Source organism: Panthera leo, chromosome C1, assembly GCF_018350215.1.
Source record: "Panthera leo isolate Ple1 chromosome C1, P.leo_Ple1_pat1.1, whole genome shotgun sequence".
Lineage (NCBI taxonomy): Eukaryota > Metazoa > Chordata > Mammalia > Carnivora > Felidae > Panthera > Panthera leo.
The window spans coordinates 82,693,811-82,712,893 of NC_056686.1; the positions used below are offsets into that span (position 1 = coordinate 82,693,811).

At 33.7% G+C, this 19,083-nt stretch overlaps 1 protein-coding gene across 6 annotated transcripts in view; it reads right to left on the reverse strand.

Moving 5' to 3' along the window:
- Window positions 1–19,083, reverse strand: part of DPYD (dihydropyrimidine dehydrogenase) — an 858,821-nt gene that overhangs the window by 575,744 nt on the left and 263,994 nt on the right. For all 6 annotated transcript variants that reach the window (XM_042952991.1, XM_042952985.1, XM_042952988.1 and 3 more), the window contains exons 6-8: window positions 17,700–17,896; window positions 9,049–9,130; window positions 103–190 (exon numbers count right to left, since the gene is read on the reverse strand). In XM_042952991.1, coding sequence (XP_042808925.1) covers window positions 103–190; window positions 9,049–9,130; window positions 17,700–17,896 — 367 coding nt within the window. The remainder of the gene's footprint in view (window positions 1–102; window positions 191–9,048; window positions 9,131–17,699; window positions 17,897–19,083) is intronic.

Genomic DNA, 19,083 nt, shown 5'->3' on the forward strand with positions numbered 1-19,083 from the left:
ATATAACTTCTATCATGGAAATGTCTGCAGGCAGTTACTCTGAACATTGTCAGGATTTTTTTTTAAATTACAAAGAAAAATATTTAAAAGCAAACTACTCACCTATTCCAATGAAAGCAGCTTTGTACCCTTCTTCTTTCAAAGTACTAAGAGTCATTTCATCCACTGACAGGCTTTTGCCACAAATTATCTATAAGAAACAATATTTCAATAATGATGTTTTGGCATTTGGTTAATTAAAACCTTAACTTTAACATCAAAAGGAACAGAAAATCGATATATAAAATTTCATATACATGTAGACATATTTTTGTCTTTTAGTATATAGGCTTACATGTACAAAACAGTATATAAATAGAACACTAACATGTCTTACTTAAAAGGACTAAATGCAAAAGTCTTTCAATGAAGTAGCAGAAGAAACACTAGTGTATTTAAAATCACATCAGTAAACTTTCATAGCTTGATTAATATGTTCAAGGCACTATGTGAGGCACTTTAAAGAATAAAATGATAAATGAACACAGTTCCTGCCTCAATGTATAATCAGGATCTGTGCAGAAGATATACATAAATAAATGTAACATAAAACAGAGTGTGATTAGCACATGTTTACAGGAATTTGGAGGATAGAGAGATTCACTCTGGCTAAGTTAGCAGGATGAGAATACAGGTAACAGAATTTTAATAGAGCTTTTTAAAATAATAGATAGAATTTTGATAGGGGACATGGTCCAGGAAAGGTGAATAAATCTGGGAGGCAGAGGGTAGTCATCCCTATTAAAAGTCACAATAACCTGTTCAGTACCCAGTCATGAGCCAATTTTCAGATCCGGAACCTACTGACTGCAGAAGGTGGCCAAGTCCCTAGGAAGAAGGACCTGTAACATCCCGCCAAATTAATACTATAATGATTCCCTTAGTCCTTCTCTAAAGGGAGCTATGGCCATTTACGCAAGTACTGTACACTGGGGAAAGGGGAATAATCACACTTTCAAGGACACTGGACACAGATCTTTCACTGACCTTGATAGCTAGGGATACAAGAGTACGGACTACAGGGATAAGGTAAAAGACGGAGCCTGGTAGAATTCTGGCTCACAGACCACTGAGATCACAGCCCCAGGTAGTGATTATTCTCCTAGTCTTCAGCTGCATAAGCAAAACTGCTATACTTGTTAGTTGAAGTTATCCCCACATTGGGTCACTGGTCTGTGAAGTAAGAGCTACAATAATTGGGAAGGACAGAGAACTTCTGAAACCCCAGTCGAGAGCAAATCAAACACACTACCATATACTGGGGGTGGGTAGGATGGGGAGAGATGGTGGTGATCCATGTCATATTTCTGTGTAATTCACCAGTCTGGTCTCAGCAGAGGCCAGATGATTCCTAGAGAATAACTGTAAACTACTGGAGGCTCAACCAAAGAGTACCCCTGAATACAGTTTCTGTGATAGGTGTGGTATTATTGCTAAAGCAGACTAACAAGGCCACAGGTACCCTGCATGTGGTATACGTTTCCATCCTGCTGCTGAGAAAAAGGAATCAGAAACAGTTCACATTCACAGAGGAAAGATAAGAATATTCATTTACAGTTTTGCCTCCGGAACATGTCGACTCTCTACTGTAATAATATATGTAATCTGAAACTATCTGGTCACCCCAGAGAACATCACAGTGATCCATTACATTAAGAACACCATGCAGATTGGACAGCATGAGTAACAGGTGGCTAGTATGCTGGAGACTTTGTTAAGACACATGCCCTGCAGAGGGCTGACAATGAACCCTAAGAAGATCAAGGACTAGCCACTTGAGTGAAGTTTAGAGGTCTTGTCAGGTATGTGGCAGTATATCCTCCCTAAAATAAAATATTTTACTGCAATTTTGCTTTCATTTACCACCATAGAGATGGAAGCACCATTCCTGGTAGGCTTCTTTGGGTTCTGAAGATAGCATGTTCCTAAAAACAAAAGCCTCTAAACTGAGTGGTGGAGGGAGAACAAATTTTATGTATGAAACAGTACTTGAAAATAACCTGCACAGAATACTTAACTAAGTGCAAGGCTCTCTTCTAAACACTGCATATATGGACTCATTTAATCCTCACAAGAACCCCTATGAAGTGGTATCAGTATCCTCATTTTACAGATGATGAAACCAAGGAATAAGAGGGCTCAGACAACCTTCATCAAAGTTACATCTATAGTCCAACTGCAGAGCCAGCAGGAGTAACAGTTATGCCCTGATGATTCTGAAGTAAAAGGAGAATGAAGGGTAGAACTGGCACCATCTTCAAAGGCACAGAACAACACATCGCATGTGAAGACCTACTGAAATGTAGTGTTTCTGGAATACAAAGGGTAAAACATAAAAAAGAAAGAGAAAGTAGGGGGAGAAGATGTCTGAGATTGTATCATAAAGGATCATTTTTGTTTTCCTAAAATACTAATTCTATTTTTATATTGGGAGATGGAATAACTGAAAGTTTCTAAGCCGAGAACAGCCAAAGTGAGATTAAAAACGAACATTCAGAACTCTGGAAGATATCAAATACCACAGAAAGAATCAAAACATCAAGTAAATATATAATATTAAAGATGCTTATAGTATCTAATAGTGTTAACTAGCATTAGAATTAGTAGCATTAGATACTACTCAATGTATCCAATAGTAAGATTTCCAAATTTTAATTTATGCTAATTTTTAAAGAATAGATTTTTTATTTTATTAAACTATTTCTGATCATAAAGAAAGTTCTACTGTTTATTTTATGAAATACATAACCTTAATACCGGTATATAATAAAGGCTAGACATAAAAGAAATCTATAGGTCCAAACATTCTAAATTGAGTTTTAGCAAATAGAATGAGAATGCAGTTTCCAAAGTTGAGCAGTGGAATACCCTGCCAATGGGTTAATTAGTGGAAGTGATCCTCAGAATACCTGACTTTAAGTTTAGTTTATCCACTGCCTCAGCAAAAGATTCAAGAAATACCCCCATCCCTCCTGAGGTGGTGCGTGTATGGGCACAGCAATTTAGTTTAGTAATGTTACTACATGCTTTATCAAATGATAATAAAGACATCCCAATCCTTCCACTCTAGTAGAGTGAACATGTCTGAGTTTATAATGTACAGGAAAGATGTAAAGACATTTCATATTTCTACAGTCTGTTTCCAGCTTAGCAGGCAATGTATGCAACTGGGGAAGAAAAAAAAAATTGAATTATACGTTTGTGTATTGAAAACTGGAAAGACAAGTAGCTTGATTCTTGGTATTAATACACTAGAACTGGGACCAGGAAGACTTTACTATACTGTGGACAGACATTGTGAGAAAGATGGATAATAGCCATCATTAGGAAGTAGCTCCATGATGGAAATGAGACAAAGCAATAATGGCAACATTGAGTGGAGTGTCAGGCACCAGGACTCTTCTCTGTCTGTGCTGGGAACTCCAGCCAAATTTCCCTTTTCTAAAAGCCTTCAACTCCCAAACATTTGTTATCCAATCAGTAATTAACTCTGTAAGAAAGAACAAGGAGAAGGACTCTGACAAAAAAAGGTTAAAATTTTGTTTATGTTATGCATTAGGAAATTGGGCTCAGAGATATAACACATAGCTAAAACTAGTTATTATGAGACAACTACAAACATCAAAAACATTCCTATGGCTGATAAACTATGAAATCCTAACATTATTTGTTAAATAGATATGATGCTAGAACAAAAATCACATGGTGAGCATTTTGCTTGTGTTTTTGTTCCTTTAGTCCTCTGTACTTCTGTATATGTAATATTTTTTCATCTTAATTTCCTTAACATGAATTACAACACATATTGTACCTTCCTCTAGTGGCTTTGGTAATTTAGGACTAAGTACTCAAGCTTCTTAGTTAAAATCAGAAGAAAATTTACTCCACTACAAGCTCAGCATAAGAATTATTACTATTCCAATATATGGGCTAAATATAAGCCATGAGCCAAAGTTCCATCTAATATCCCCTTTGGGACTTCATGAAACTTTCTTTACATCTATAATACATCTTCATATATAATAATATTTGTAATGTAAATAGGTTTACAACTTTTTTCTGGAGTGGAACTCTTTCTTCAAATGAAATATATGATACCCATTATTAAAAAATACAGATTACAACATACACGCTCTTCACATTTCTGATAGAATATTTGGCTAAATAGATAAAATATTTCCAGAATCCCTAAGACAGGAGATCAGATGGAAGAATTTAAAAATAATATTTAGCTTTCTTCAGACACAAAAACTATTTTGTCAGCTATTAATAAATATATTTCTCTCCTCCAGTAGTGTTACGATATGTTTTTATATTAGTTTTCCAATAACATTCTATAATAATGGAAATGCTTCAAATAACTATAATAAAAAAGAAGATGATGTAGAGAGGTTATCAAAAATGAGATCTTAGGTATTTTTACTCAAATTATGAAGCAGAAGACATGCCTAATAAGTACAAGTTAAGTTTAATCAATAAAGAATTCTATCAAAATATTTTGAGAAATAGCATATATGATATTTAGAAAAATATAAGATTTCATGCAGATTTACATTTTTGCTTTTAAAAATGAAGTCATTAGAAATATTATGAAGACTGAAACAAAAATATTTATATCCACCTAATCTCAATTGCAAAACAAAGAGTATTTAAAAAGTTAGTGACATTGACACAAATATCATGAGACTGTTAAAGTCTCCCTAGGGTTAAAAATAATTTGCTGTGGTCTAAGTAAATTTCTTATTATAAAATAAAGAGATTTTTTTATTAACTTGTTTTATTTATTTTTTTAAATTTACATCCAAATTAGTTAGCATATAGTGCAACAATGATTTCAGGAGTAGATTCCTTAGTGCCCCTTACCCATTTAGCCCATCCCCACCCCCACAACTAAAAACAGACGAACAGGGAAGGGAAATAAAATAAAGAGATTTTATAAAAATATAACAGCTAAAAGGCTACTTCTTCTTTTAAATTTTTTTTTTTAAATGTGTATTTATTTTTGAGACAGGGAGAGAGAGACACAAGCAGGAGCAGCGGAGGGGCAGAGAGAAGGAGACACAGAATCCAAAGCAAGCTCCAGGCTCTGAGCTGTTAGCATAAAGCCTGACGCAGGGCTCCAACTCATGAACTGTGAGATCATGACCTGAGCCGAAGTTGGACACTTAACCAACTGACCCACCTGGGCACCCCTAAAAGGCTACTTCTTCTAAGGAATGAATAATTTTATTATAATAGAAGGATCCTTTGATGTGAAATCAACTGAATATATTTAAGAAATTAAAAACTGTATATTCTGCTGATAAGTAAAGTGAAAAACAAAAACTTGAATTCTATCACAAGAATACATGAGCAAATAAAAATATTATCCTAAACAATTCTATGAAAAGGAAAAAACAATCAAAACTATAACTACTGAAGAAAAATAACACTAGTAATACTAATGAAAACATACAGATTCTGACAAGAGTTTATTCAAAGAGAAATTAATAATTTAAAATGGTTTCAGTATTCATCCTAGAAAAAAGAAAAGTGTACAACTCAAGACATTAAAAAAGAATAATAAGTATAAGAATAGCATGAGGAAAGAATAAAGTCAGCAATTAGATAATAAGAAAATATAAAACTAAGAGCTGGTTCCTGTAAAGAATACATTAACTGGAAAACCACTACTCACTTTTATCATTAAAAATGTTAAGAAAATACAATGTATAATCCCAGGTACAGATGAGATATTTTTTGTTGTATAGGGGATAACATGTTTAAATGTATGGTAATTAATTCAAAAGTCTCAATGAAATAAATTTTTCTAGGAAAATATATATTGGCCAAATTGACAGAGAATGAAATAGGTGAAAAGACTGATAACTATTAAAAAAAAAAAAAAAAGCCAAAGTTCTATCTCTCATAAAAAGGCTTGAGGTCAGAATGGTAAAATTTTCAAATTCAGTAAAATACTTGTCTCAAGACAATACTCTTAGCAACAAGAAAATAATGAAATGCTAGGAAATTTATTTTTATAAGCCTACCATAACTCTATTACCAAAAACTCACAAAGATAACAAACACAAATAAGTAAAGCAAAACATAAACAGGCTTTCAGTAGATTTGAAACTCTGCAAGGACAGCAACGGTATTTGACTATTCCCTGCTCTATTTCCAGTTTTAGTGTTGATTACATAAATAAATGCAGGAAAAAGGAAAAAGACTAACAGAGCAAATGTAGACGTACACATATAATAAAACAATGCAAAACTGGATATCATCCAGATTTATAAAGGTTTATATAATTCAATATGTTAACTGAGCATAAGTTTTTTAAAGGGGCATTTTGAAAATTTAACACACCCTCCCCATTAAAATAAAAAAAATAACATTTTAATATTCTAAATCTAGAAAAATGTGCTCAATATGATTAAAAATGTTATCTCAAAGATAAAAAACAATGCATGTATTATCACTCTTTTATAACATACTAGAGATTCCAGCCAATGAAACAGTGGAAGAAAAATATATAATGTATAAATAGAGAGCAGACAAAAAGTCTCTTTATTTTCTTGTGACAATGTCTGGCTGCAAAATTTTTTAAATTGAAATTTTTTCAATTTAAAATTAAGAAGAACCAATCTATCAAGCTATTAGATATAAAATAAATTAAAATTATTCAACAGGAAATTGAACTAAGAATGTAGTTGGGAGTAAAGATGAATTAAACTTGGTTTTGGGTATGATGAGTATGCTATTTGGATGATAGATATATTTATTGAACTACTAAGAATATAGGTGTGGAGTTTGAAAGGATGGTTCTAGACTAGTATTTATCATACTACTTGGCAAAAGTAAATTCTCAATAATTATTTGTTGAATAAATGAAACAAATCTATTAGAAAGAAAAAAAAAAGAAAAACTGAATAATAACCAAGATAATGCTAGATCATGAAAGCTAAAAATACATACATACATACACATCATACACACAGACACACACACATACATGAGTGCTGGATAGGAGTTCAAACAGTATGAACTTAGAGCAAAATTCATTTCATTGCCAGGAAATTATTGTTGACTTTAAAATATAAAATGTTAGTTGAGAAGTACAAACAGAAGGCAGGTTAATAAGAATCTGTCAATCTGGCGAGGAGAAAAAAGAGGTAACAAGTGTAGAGCACTTTTTAAAAAATGTATCCTCTTATGGCTAAAGTTGATAAGCTAGAAAAGTTGCAAGCATCCTATCAGTGGATATAAGTCCTGAAAGCTGAAAAAGAATCTCATTGCTGTGTGTCCTCAGAATTATACATACAATTTACTGTTTACAAAGAAAGTTTGAATATTTGAAATGTCTCATTTTAAAACAACCCGAGAGGTGGACAAGACAGTATTAACTTCTTGTTTCATTTAGCCTTTAATTTTTTATTGATATATAATAAAGTCACAGAGTTTAAAATTCAAACCTACAAAATGGTAATAAATACTTCCCATACCTTTCCAAAGCAACCTTACGCTATCAGAATCTTCTATTTTTCCAGAGATATCCTCTGTATAGATGGCCTGATAAGTTTGTATCTTACACAAATGGTAGTACACACTTTTACCTTTCAACAGATATTGACCAAATCTAGGGATGTTAATTGACTTTGTCAAAGTTATCTGACTATAAAAGTAGAAAGTTGCAGGACTATTGCTAAAATATATATTTTTCTGGCACTCAGTACATTCACTGCTACTATGTCCTTGATGGGTTTCCTAATGAGAGTAATGGGTATGCTCTAATTTATGCAATATATCTGGTACTGCAAACACTGAATGGAATTTTGCAATTACTTATAAGATAAATTTAGAAGCGCTTTAAATTGATTTCTGATTCATCTTCAATTGCTACTAACACCTAATATATTAGTTTACACCTGATACATTAGTTTGAAGTCCCAATAAATAATATTTTCCTTATTTAATGAGATTTAGCTAAGAGCCTATATTCAGAATGAAAGACATTTAAAGAACTATTCAGAATACATTTTTAAAAAACAAATAATCATCTTTAAATGATCTATTTTGAACACTAGTTTTGAACGCTGAGCTTTCATAAACTTGTGCACATCTGTTATGTGTACTTGCTATAAGATTTCTTGTTCAGTGATTATGTATAAATGCTTTCTGCCAAATAAAGTGTAAAAGCACAAAATATTGTTTTGAGTATTTCCCCTTTTGATTACTTTAATTTTTATTTCTAAATGCAAGAGCTACGAATAGTTTAATCATTTTTCAAAATATCTTTTGCATGCACTTACAGAATGTTTTACGTAAATCTCAATACTTTATTAATATATTGTGTACATCTATTATGTAAAATTAATAGTTTGAAACAGAAAATAGCAATATGTTCCAGTGAAGAGCCAGAGTATAATACTCCTAATTAATAGAAAAGAACAGGAATATCTAAAGCCAAATTCTGAAAGTACAAATATGTTAACTTTTGACCATCTTTAAAAGAACAAGGTTTATCTCACAAAACAATGAAAAATACAAAGCTGTTGCTTTCTACACCACTGATTTGCTGCTTATGATAAGAGAGGATTATCACATTAACACTACTGACACGATGCATTAATAAATTAAATAAACCTCTGTAAGATTATGTTCCAAATTGTGAAATACAAATGTTTCAGAGTGCACACAACTTGCATGAAAAAAATGTGATTAAAGAAACCAAATCCTTCTATTAGCTGCAGTGAACCCCTAAAGCAATTTAGGAATTTGTTTCTTACAGACAATTAATCACATGCAGGCGTGCCAGATGAGAACTATTGATTGCCCTTTTCCAGGCTAGTGGCATTCAGACAGTAGACAGACAAATGCCCTAAGCAAGGAGAAGCATCTTTCTGCTTCTGCCTGGTGTAGCTTTTAATTGTTCTTTCCTAAAATGTGTGACATTTTGCTGTTAATCTTTAGTGTAGAGCTTACTCCTTACTCTTTGAGCAATACACATGTGTTATGTTTTTCATTTACCTTTACACCAAGGTCCTTCATAAGCTCAATCTCAAAATGCACTGCATCATATGGTAGCCGGAACTGAGGGATTTCAGAAGTACTGGAAAAAAAAAAAAAGAAGAAGAAGAAGAAGAAGAAGAAGCAGCATTTGTGGAAAAATTATTAATCTTTAAAAAATGCAACATGTCTATATTGATCAGTATTAAAGGAATAAGCACTTTTTCTAAGAGTATTTTCATATTATATGGGTGTGAGAACATCCAACTTTTACATGTATGATACAATATTAAATGGATAGCAGTAGAAATAGTTGCAAGTGGTGTGAAAATAAATATACACATTGGAAAACAAATAGATAATTGCTTAAAAGCAATTCCAACACTTTTAAGTTTGTTAGAGTACTTAGCTGAATTATCTAACAATCCAATGAATTCCTAAGGAAAAAAAAATCTTAAGGGGAACCTGGGTGGCTCAGTTGGTTAAGCTTCCGACTTCAGCTCAGGTCATGATCTTGCTATTAGTGAGTTTGAGCCCTGTGTTGGGCTCTGTGCTGAGAGTTCAGAGCCTGGAGCCTGCTTCAGAGTCTGTGTCTCCCTCTCTCTCTACCCTTCCTGTATTCGTGTTCTGTGTCTCTCTCTCAAAAATAAATAAACATTAAGAGAGTATTTTTTAAAAAAGAAAAAAGTCTTAAAAACATGAAAATTAAAACTATTTTTAGTATTTAATATATATATATATATACATATATATTCCACAAATATACAACTAGCTTGTTCAAATTCAAATCTGTAACTTTGAATTACTATGCTGTTTAGAATATTATTGGGTTGGTTCCAGACGATCTATAAAATATTTTTTTATAGTAAACCAATCTTCTATGAAAGCAGTAAGTGTCCCAAAAGGATAGAGTCATTAAAAAGTAATCCTATTTAATATGAGTGCTCACTATTTGCACTTAAAAAACAAAAATGAGCACTAAAATATAATAATTTAAATAGTATAATAGTTGATGGAGTATCAAAGGTAAGGACAAATAAGTCTTCAATGTTTTATAGCAATAAAAAGGCTATAAACATTCATGAATATATACTAATTCATTTATTCAGTTATCTATTTATTCAATAAGCATTTACAAAGTACCAGACACAGCATTAGCTGCAGTGATTTGATGGTGAATTTTACCAAATTCCCGTTTTCAGTATATTCTCATTCTGGTGGGGAAGGTTACATACACAGATAACTACAATAGAATGTAGTACATGCAATGAATGAGGTATATCCAGGCATTATAGCAATACATTTATAAAATAAATAAATAATAGTTGAAGATGAACCTACTGGATCATTCAATACCAAGTCTTTCAAAGTGCACACACAGATTTTTCATTCTTTGGAGACTTAAGAACATAACTATTCAATTAATTTCCATACATAAAACAATTAGCAAGATATGCTCAGTGCTATAGAAAATGCAAAGTATTAAACAGTATAAAATTAATTCCCTATACTACAGGGGCTTTCCATCTAGTTAGCACGTAAGATTATACGTGAGAGTAAATTTGGGCCTAAGTCAGAGATAAAAATCATTTAAGCTGACTTGTGGACTCTAGTCATACTACCTGGGAAGTCATGATAATACTCTGCACCAAGGAGGGCCCTTGGAGGGTATTAGAATACTCCACCCCCCAAAAAAATGTCACTTTGGTATAAGGATTACTTTCAGCAGAAGGCAACTGAGAAGGAGATATAAGAAAAGCTCTCTGCCCCCCTAATATCTGCCTAAAAGCAGGACATAAATTTACAAAGGTGTATCTCTATTTCCTTACCACTAAGGGCAGAACTCTTAATCACCAGGAGATAATTCTAGACCCTTTTTCGCCCCAAAACAGGCTAATAAGACTAAAAAGAATCTACATTACAAACCTTACTAAATAACCCTTATATTCCATGAATTTTCCTCATATATCTACCTTCCCACCCCTAAAAAGTTTGTTGCCTCTAAAAGCCTAAAGCCTTTTCCTTTGTCTTGCCATTTCGCAAATTTATTGCTCTTCGTTAAGAAGCTATATAAACCTCAAGTTCTATCTTTTTGATAGAACCTCAAGTTCTATCATCACTATGTTCTTCTATTTGTATGAATGATACATGTATTAGTGAACTGTTTTTCTTATTAATCTGTCTCTTGTCTGCTTATTTCACAGGCCCCGCCAAAGAACCCAAAAGGGTTGGGTATATTTTTTCCTACTCTATGGCCCGAAAGGCTACACAGAAAGATTCTTAAATATTAAGAATTGTATGTGGACACAGACACCTAGCCTTGGTAGGCATGGGGCTCTGTGTGAGAGAAACTGGAAATGGACTAAAGTTGGGTCTGATGAAGTTTCTCAAAAGGCTGGACAAGAGAACAAAACAATGAGCTGTGAATAAAGAACTCCAGCCAAATAAACCAACCATAGCAAGGCAACATCCAGATACATTGTGAGGCATAGTACCTTCCCTTGACTAAGCCCTAACCTAAAATTTTTATGGTATTTCAGTAAGTGTATGGTACAAAAGAAGAAAAACTTATGCTAGTGAAGGCAAATGGTTGTTATTTAAGAAATAGCTCTGAAAGAAAGGCTACAACTTTTCTGTTGATCAGAAAGAAAGAAAGGATGACATTACCCAACCCAGCAGGAGGAAACACAAGCAAAAAAGAAATATAACTTTGAAAGCTAAAGTAGGCATTGGAGTAAATGGAATGCCAGGCTGCTGTGGCTTCAGCAACTTTGGTTAGATCCTCATACTGCCCTGAAAGCATTGTAGCCAATATTTACCACAGTGCTTAGCAAAAGCATTAAGCAAATAATTGTGTAGGATATCTCCAAGGATATCCTACAGGAAGTAAGTGGAAGGTGAGATACTCAAAAAAAGTTGGTTAGATTTGGTTATTAATGAGTAGACAGGGGATAGGGAGGTGATTATGGATAGTTATAAATGTGACATATTTATATACACCAATGGATAAGATCAGCAGACAGATGGGAGATACATACACATACACAGTACAATGTGACAAATGTAAAATATCACTGTGAACAAGAGTGTTTCAAAAGAGGGGAGGCTTATTGTGGGATGAGATAATCAGGTAGATGAAATGTGACAAATGATCCGCTTTCAGTTAAGTGAAGAAGAGGGAAGGCATCAGAGGACAAAGAAAATGGCAAGGAGGAGGAACAGAAAGGGGAGGAGGAAAAAGTACACATGCTGTGATCAGGGAATGACAATGGAGCAGAGGGGTTTCAGGAGGCTTTAGCAGAAACACCACAGCCCTGTAATCAGGTATTTTGAGTATTAGATGAATTCCTCCTTGTTTCGGAGCTTTAAATGTCATCTACATGTATGTAATGAATCTCATATTCTTATCCTCAGACCATAATTCCAGCCTTTTATGTTCACTTGAATGTCTAACAGGTATCTCAGGTTCATCAGGCCCCAAATTAAACTTTGGGTCTTCCACCCCAACACTGGATCTCAGACAACTCCATTTTATGAGTTGCTCAAGCCCCAAATTCCATCATCTCTATTCCCTAGCCCAGGTGCAGGCCATAAGGGGGTGTAATGATTTAGACTAAACAGTTACATACTGATTAAAATAAGCCTGCTTTGTATTTTCTTTTTTTTTTTTAATTTTTTTTAATGTTCATTTATTTTTGACAGAGATAGAAAGAGCATGAGCAGGGGAGGGGCAGAGAGAGAGGGAGACACAGAATCCGAAGCAGGCTCCAGGCTCTGAGCTGTCAGCACAGAGCCCGACACGGGGCTCGAACTCACAGAATGTGAGATCATGACCTGAGCCAAAGTCGGACGCTTAACCGACTGAGCCACCCAGGAACCCCAAAATAAACCTGCTTTGTATTTTCACTATGAGCTGCTTTCAACAGTGTCACTGATATCCTAAACACAGTCTCCCTGTCCCTACCCCCCCAAAATCTCTGGTAGATCTAAATTCTAAATAATTGCTATGGTTGCTGTAGAGTTCTAGTAATATGTGAATAAGCTTTAAATTGCCCCATTTTTATTACCCATTCTTAGTAAACATTGAGTTCTATAAGGAAGTTCATGTGAGAAATCCCAGTTAAACAGTGGCCACTGGCACATACTGATTTAGCTGAAAGCATTCCTTGTTCCAACTACCACAGGCAGCATGTGTCTCCACCCCTTACTAGGACATATGCTAATGTTTAAACAGTCGGTTTGGAACTGATAAAATGATAGCACATGAAGCAATATGATTTACATCAACTCTAATTGTGGGCAACTATGAGGCTTTTGTGCTTCAAATTAAAATAGTGAGGGGCGCCTGGGTGGTTCAGTCAGTTAAGTGACCGACTTCAGCTCACGTCATGATCTCGTGGTTTATGTGTTCCAGCCCTGTGTTGGACTCTGTGCTGACAGCTCAGAGCCTGGAGCCTGCTTCAGATTCTGTGTTCTCCCTCTCTCTGTGCTCCTTCCCCACTCACGCTCTCTCTCAAAAATAAATAAACATTGGAAATAAAATTTTTTAATTAAAAAAAATAGTGAAACAGTGTGAGCTGTATCTTTAATATTGAAATTACTTCAATTGTTAATGTTTTTTATAGGAATGAATCAAAATAGTTTTTATTACTGATTATTATGATTTTTATTGAAAATTACTTTATTGCATAGACTAGAGAATAAGCATATTAAAAAAAAAATCTATTCCAGGCATTAAATATGCCACCATACCACTAAACTGCCAGTTAAAAAACAAACAAACAAACCTTAATGCATTTATCATCACCTGACATATTCTATATTTGGTTTATTGTTTGTTTATTGTCTGCCTTCCCATTACTAGAGTGTAATAATCCCCATGAGAAGAGGTACTTTGCTTTGTCCACTTCCGAGCTCTAGTGCCTGAGATTATGACCAGCGCGTAGGAGATCAATAGATATTGAAGGCAGGAAGGAAGAGAGGAAGGAAAGGAGAGAGGGAGGGAGTGAGAGAGGGAGGAAAGGTAACATCACGTCATGGCTTTCAATACCAAGCCAGAATCATTGTCTCAGATTATGGGGAGCTACTGAGAGATTACAAGTAGAAGGGTGACATAACCAGTTTTGGAAACTGTTAGAAAAATGAATTTGAAAAAGACAAATCAGGAAGCAAAGAGACCCATTTGGAGGCTATACAGGTACAGCAAGTGAGATGTTAGGGGCATAGAGGTGGAGAGGTGAGAGGATATTTTAAAAGTATTCACAAAATACAAATTGCCAGGACACTTAAGAGTAGTGCAGATAATTCCCATTTGTTTTGGTGATGCCCTCCACTGAGGGACCAAACTCAGGAAGAGACGTATTATTGATTGGTATGGTGAAATTTATAAGAGATGTCCAGGATTTTGAATGTATGACCAGGACAGAGAGAGAGGTTAGGACAAGTACAGATTTTAAAATAATTTTTCTGTAAGTGGTAACTGACCATGAGAGTAAATGAGATCACTGGCAAGACCACATGGTAAGACAGGGGATAAAAGAAAGGAAGACAGAATTTGATTGGAAGGATTATTTCCTAAGTTTGTTTTGCTTAAGAAAACAAACTTTTATTCCTCCACTTGTACTCTTTTAACCATCTAAAGTGTTGACAGAAAATTTCCTTATGGGAACCATAAATTCTTGGGGCGCCTGGGTGGCTCAGCCGGTTGAGTGTCCAACTTCGGCTCAGGTCACGATCTTACAGCTTGTGAGTTCAAGCCCCGCATCGGGCTCTGGTGCTGACAGCTCGGAACCTGGAGCCTGCTTCAGATTCTGTGTCTCCCTCTCTCTCTGTCCCTAATCCACTCGCATTCTGTCTCTGTCTCTCTCAAAAATAAATAAACATTAAAAAAAATTTTTTTTAATAAATTCTTTAGTACCATCAATGGAGTATCAGAAACCTAAACAAACAAACAAACAAACAAAATCGTTCTTCTATGTTCATGCTGCTTTCAAGTAAATGGAATTTACCTATAACAACTCCCACTCTTTTCATAATACTATTTATTATGATAAAGGTACCACACTGTAAATTTGTGTTACATCACACTTGTACTCAAAATAATTCCTATTGCTATAACCATTTCACCTAAACCCCATTTTTCTTTACTGTCAATCAATATGAAATGCAATAAACATGGTGAAAATGTGTGAAATAACTAAAATAAACCATTGCTCTGGCTATACAACACCTAGCAAAAATGTTAGAATTCATGTGTACTAATTTTTAAAGGGAAAAGACAAAATCAAAAGGATACACATGCATGCACACTTACAGTCTGTTAATACCATCTTTATTTATCTTTGTTACCATAATATGAAGCCCTTTAACCTTTTTAAACCCAAGTCCTGAAAAAAGAAACCACAAGGAGAGGAAAGCAAAACTACTGATTATTTTAATATTGTTGCCACATCAAAAAAAAAAAAAATCAATCAATTGTGTTCAATGGAATAGGGATTAAGTCCTTGCTATCTTTCACCAACTCTAGTGATTTTTTAAAAAGTGGTTGTGATACTAATTCACCAGGGATAAAAGAATCTGTTTGGATGCAAAGGAGAAGGAAAGATAAAACTTGACACCATCTCTTTAAGCAATTGATTTCAAATACAAAGCTAATTTAATCTTTTTAGCCACTTTGAAGGTATAAGAGAATGAGAGGCATCTGTAAGTGAAAAAATAAATTAACAGGAAAGGGTTGTGGTTGTAATGCTGGCTAAATTCCAATGTCAGTTTTTATAATCCTGTAACAGTGGCACATAATGCCTCTTCCATGGGATGGTCCAAATAAGACTGATTAAACATTTTATATTGTCCCTAGATACTGGGAACATTCAAAGGCAAAGGAAAGAAAATAAATCAAAAAAGAATTAAAAAAAACAAAGATCATTAATCCAGGAGAATCTGTCCCATTAGAAAATGTTCAGCAAATATGTAAAAGCACAAGTTTAGTGCTAGTTTATATGATTTAGAAATTCCTACTCTGCATTTGAGTTACAAAGAGATGGAGATGCTAGCTACCATAATAATATACCAAAATTGCCGACACAGAATAATTCACAAACCAGGCCTGTTCCATGTGAAATGCAATTAAGGCGCAAAAAGATTTTTCCTAGCCTATTAGGGTATACAACAATTAAGTTCATATTTTTTAAATTAGCTCACATATTCATTGATGTGTATAATTGAAAAAAATGTACAATGCTTATACATATGTTGCTAATAGATTACGTTTTTCCTAATTAATAAAGCTGTGGTAAAACACCATTAAAAAGATAGTCTAAATCATTCCAGCAAAATAATATATTAGGTATTTTACATTCCAGGAGTAAATAAAAAACTTTACAAACTATGTGTAATCCCTTAAAACTCATAGTGGTGAAACATCAATACAGAAAAAATAATTATTTCTTGACAATCAGGTTATTTTTTTCTTCAGTTTATGCTTCATATCCTCTTTAATAGGTTTTCCTATTATATGATACCTTGGCTTGATGATTCAGTCAAATAGTTTTATATTAATGCAAGCTTATTTTGGGTTCATATAGTCATTTGACCAATATGAAATTTTACAATTATTGACATATTTATAGGTGTCATAAAATATAAAAAAAACATAAGCACAAATTTTAGCCATAATTTGATTAAATGTATTCTGTGATTATTAAATATGATAAATTTACTTTAAAAGTAGCTATTAAGTAGCTATTAAATTTAAATGTTAATACAACAACAGATATGCGAAATGACAGTATTTTATGTCATAACTTTCTAATGCAAGATGACACATTTATGAAAAATAACAAATTGAGTAATATTAACTTTCCATCCAAATTCTTTCTCATTTTTATATCAAATGTTTTAAGTAATTTGTATTTCCTACTTATAATAAATTTTATTTCATTCTAATCACAAATGTAATGTATGTCCACTATAGAGTTCTATCTACTTTAAATGAAGCAAACTTCCCCACCCAATTTCTAAGTGTGCTTTGAATATATGAAAGTCATTGATACAAAGTAAATATTTTCCCATTTCAATGAATGAATCCTCATGGGAATAAAAGGCTGTGAGTCCTGATTTATAATCATGATGCTGATTAATATTAAATATTAGTAAGGTATTTTTGAAATAAAACTGCATATATGTACATTAAAATGGAACAATTTTAGTAGACTCTGACATGATTTTAATCAAATGCAAATCTAAAGAGATTTCAAATTAAAAATATGTGAGCAGGCAAACATGACTACGTATACAACAAAATGAATTATCCAGGTATTCTACAGACCTACGTTTTTCCCATCTTTAATTTCTATAATTTTCAGACATATCTCCATTAAAGGACAGATTTACAGGGATGAAATAAGTTTTCATATGACAGCTTCTTCTATCCATAAAATATTTTGCTGAGATTTATCTTAAATTCACAGAAACTAGACAGAGAAATTTTTAAATAAATACTGCTTAAAGCCAACTAAAGTGAATAATGAAATCAAAATCAAGCATTTGGAAAAAGAACATTTAAAATACCATCTGTGAGCCTGAAGTTCCTATATAATTATGAATCAACAATATTCATAATTTTTACCTCATCATTTTTAATACTTTAAACATGAAAAAAATATAGGCATTACCTTAAACCACCGACATATTCTTGTTTTTCAAAGATAGTGATGTCAGAGTAGCCTAATCGAGCCAAAAAGGAAGCACAACTTATACTTGCAGGCCCAGCACCAAAAAGAGCAATTTTTGCAGAATAGGCTTCAGGCATGTTTTCGGGGTGAGGCAGAGAAGGATCTCGAATTTGTGTGATATTCATTGTTTTGAAAACCTATGGAGAAATCAAATGCCATGATTAAAAATTATAAACTAACTTTTACAACTTCAAATATGCTTTAATGTTTCAAACACACTAGTGTTTTAAATAAAAACAGGAAGTATATTTTCAGTATTAATACAGTATCATTAGAAGTTGTACTGGGTCAAGTAGATGACATCCTATGCTTGACTCTTTCTCAATCTTTGGAATTCCTTTCCTGGTCACACATCCTATACGAAGCATTTTGGCTCACTTTCTTTACACCCACTTCTAGGCCAAGTTAAGTGCTCCTCCTCTGAAGTCCTATAGTATATGTTGCATGCCTCTAACATAACTCCTTACAAATGTATCTATTTATGTGTCATGTTTCCATGTTAGTCAGTAGAACATTTTTGTTCCTTGAGTTAGAGACCATATCCTTCATAAACACACACACATATAACTTACTATGTTAAATGGAATGTTATATGTTGTATGTTTTAGGTATTTTTAAAAACATGTTACCATTGTACTACCAGCAGTTAGTACTAATCTGGCACATAGAAAACATTCAGTAAATAATTTGCTGATGCCTGCTTCTGATTATAATAGATTAGCCTCTGAAGGATAACTTTTTAAAATATTTTGAAAGCATTAGAGAGCTATACCTGAAGCTAACCAGACTAGAGGGGTCAGTCAAGATCTCAAGAGAAAACAGAGAAGAAGAGAAGTGAGATGACAGTTCAGGAGTTACTTTTACCCTGGGGATAAAACCACCTCATAGCAGAAAGAGGAAAGCTCTGAATCTAGGAGAGGACAACAGCTCAGAAAAGACAGCAAGAGAGACTGTGGGAATATCCTAGGACTAGAGAAATACAAGGTTTGGGGAATGTAAGAGGCCAGAAACCAGAAGCAGAAGAAAGTGAAGAAAAATAAGCTTCTTAAACTGCACAGGATAAAAGGCTAAGAATCTACACAGAAAATCTCTGCAAAGAAGAGGGGAACTTTCTATACTCTGATGGCCCAGAGGAAATAAAAATGAGTGTAGTAGCAGCTAAAGAAGGAAGATCCCTAGTAAACAGTCAGCTAGAATTCTTGGAGAGCTCTACTCTACAAGTGGCACAAACCAGACGTAGACAAGCAGCCTGAATCAACTCAGCTCTTGTGAATGAGGGTGATTAGTCCTCACTGTATTTGTTTACTAAATGATAGGATAGACC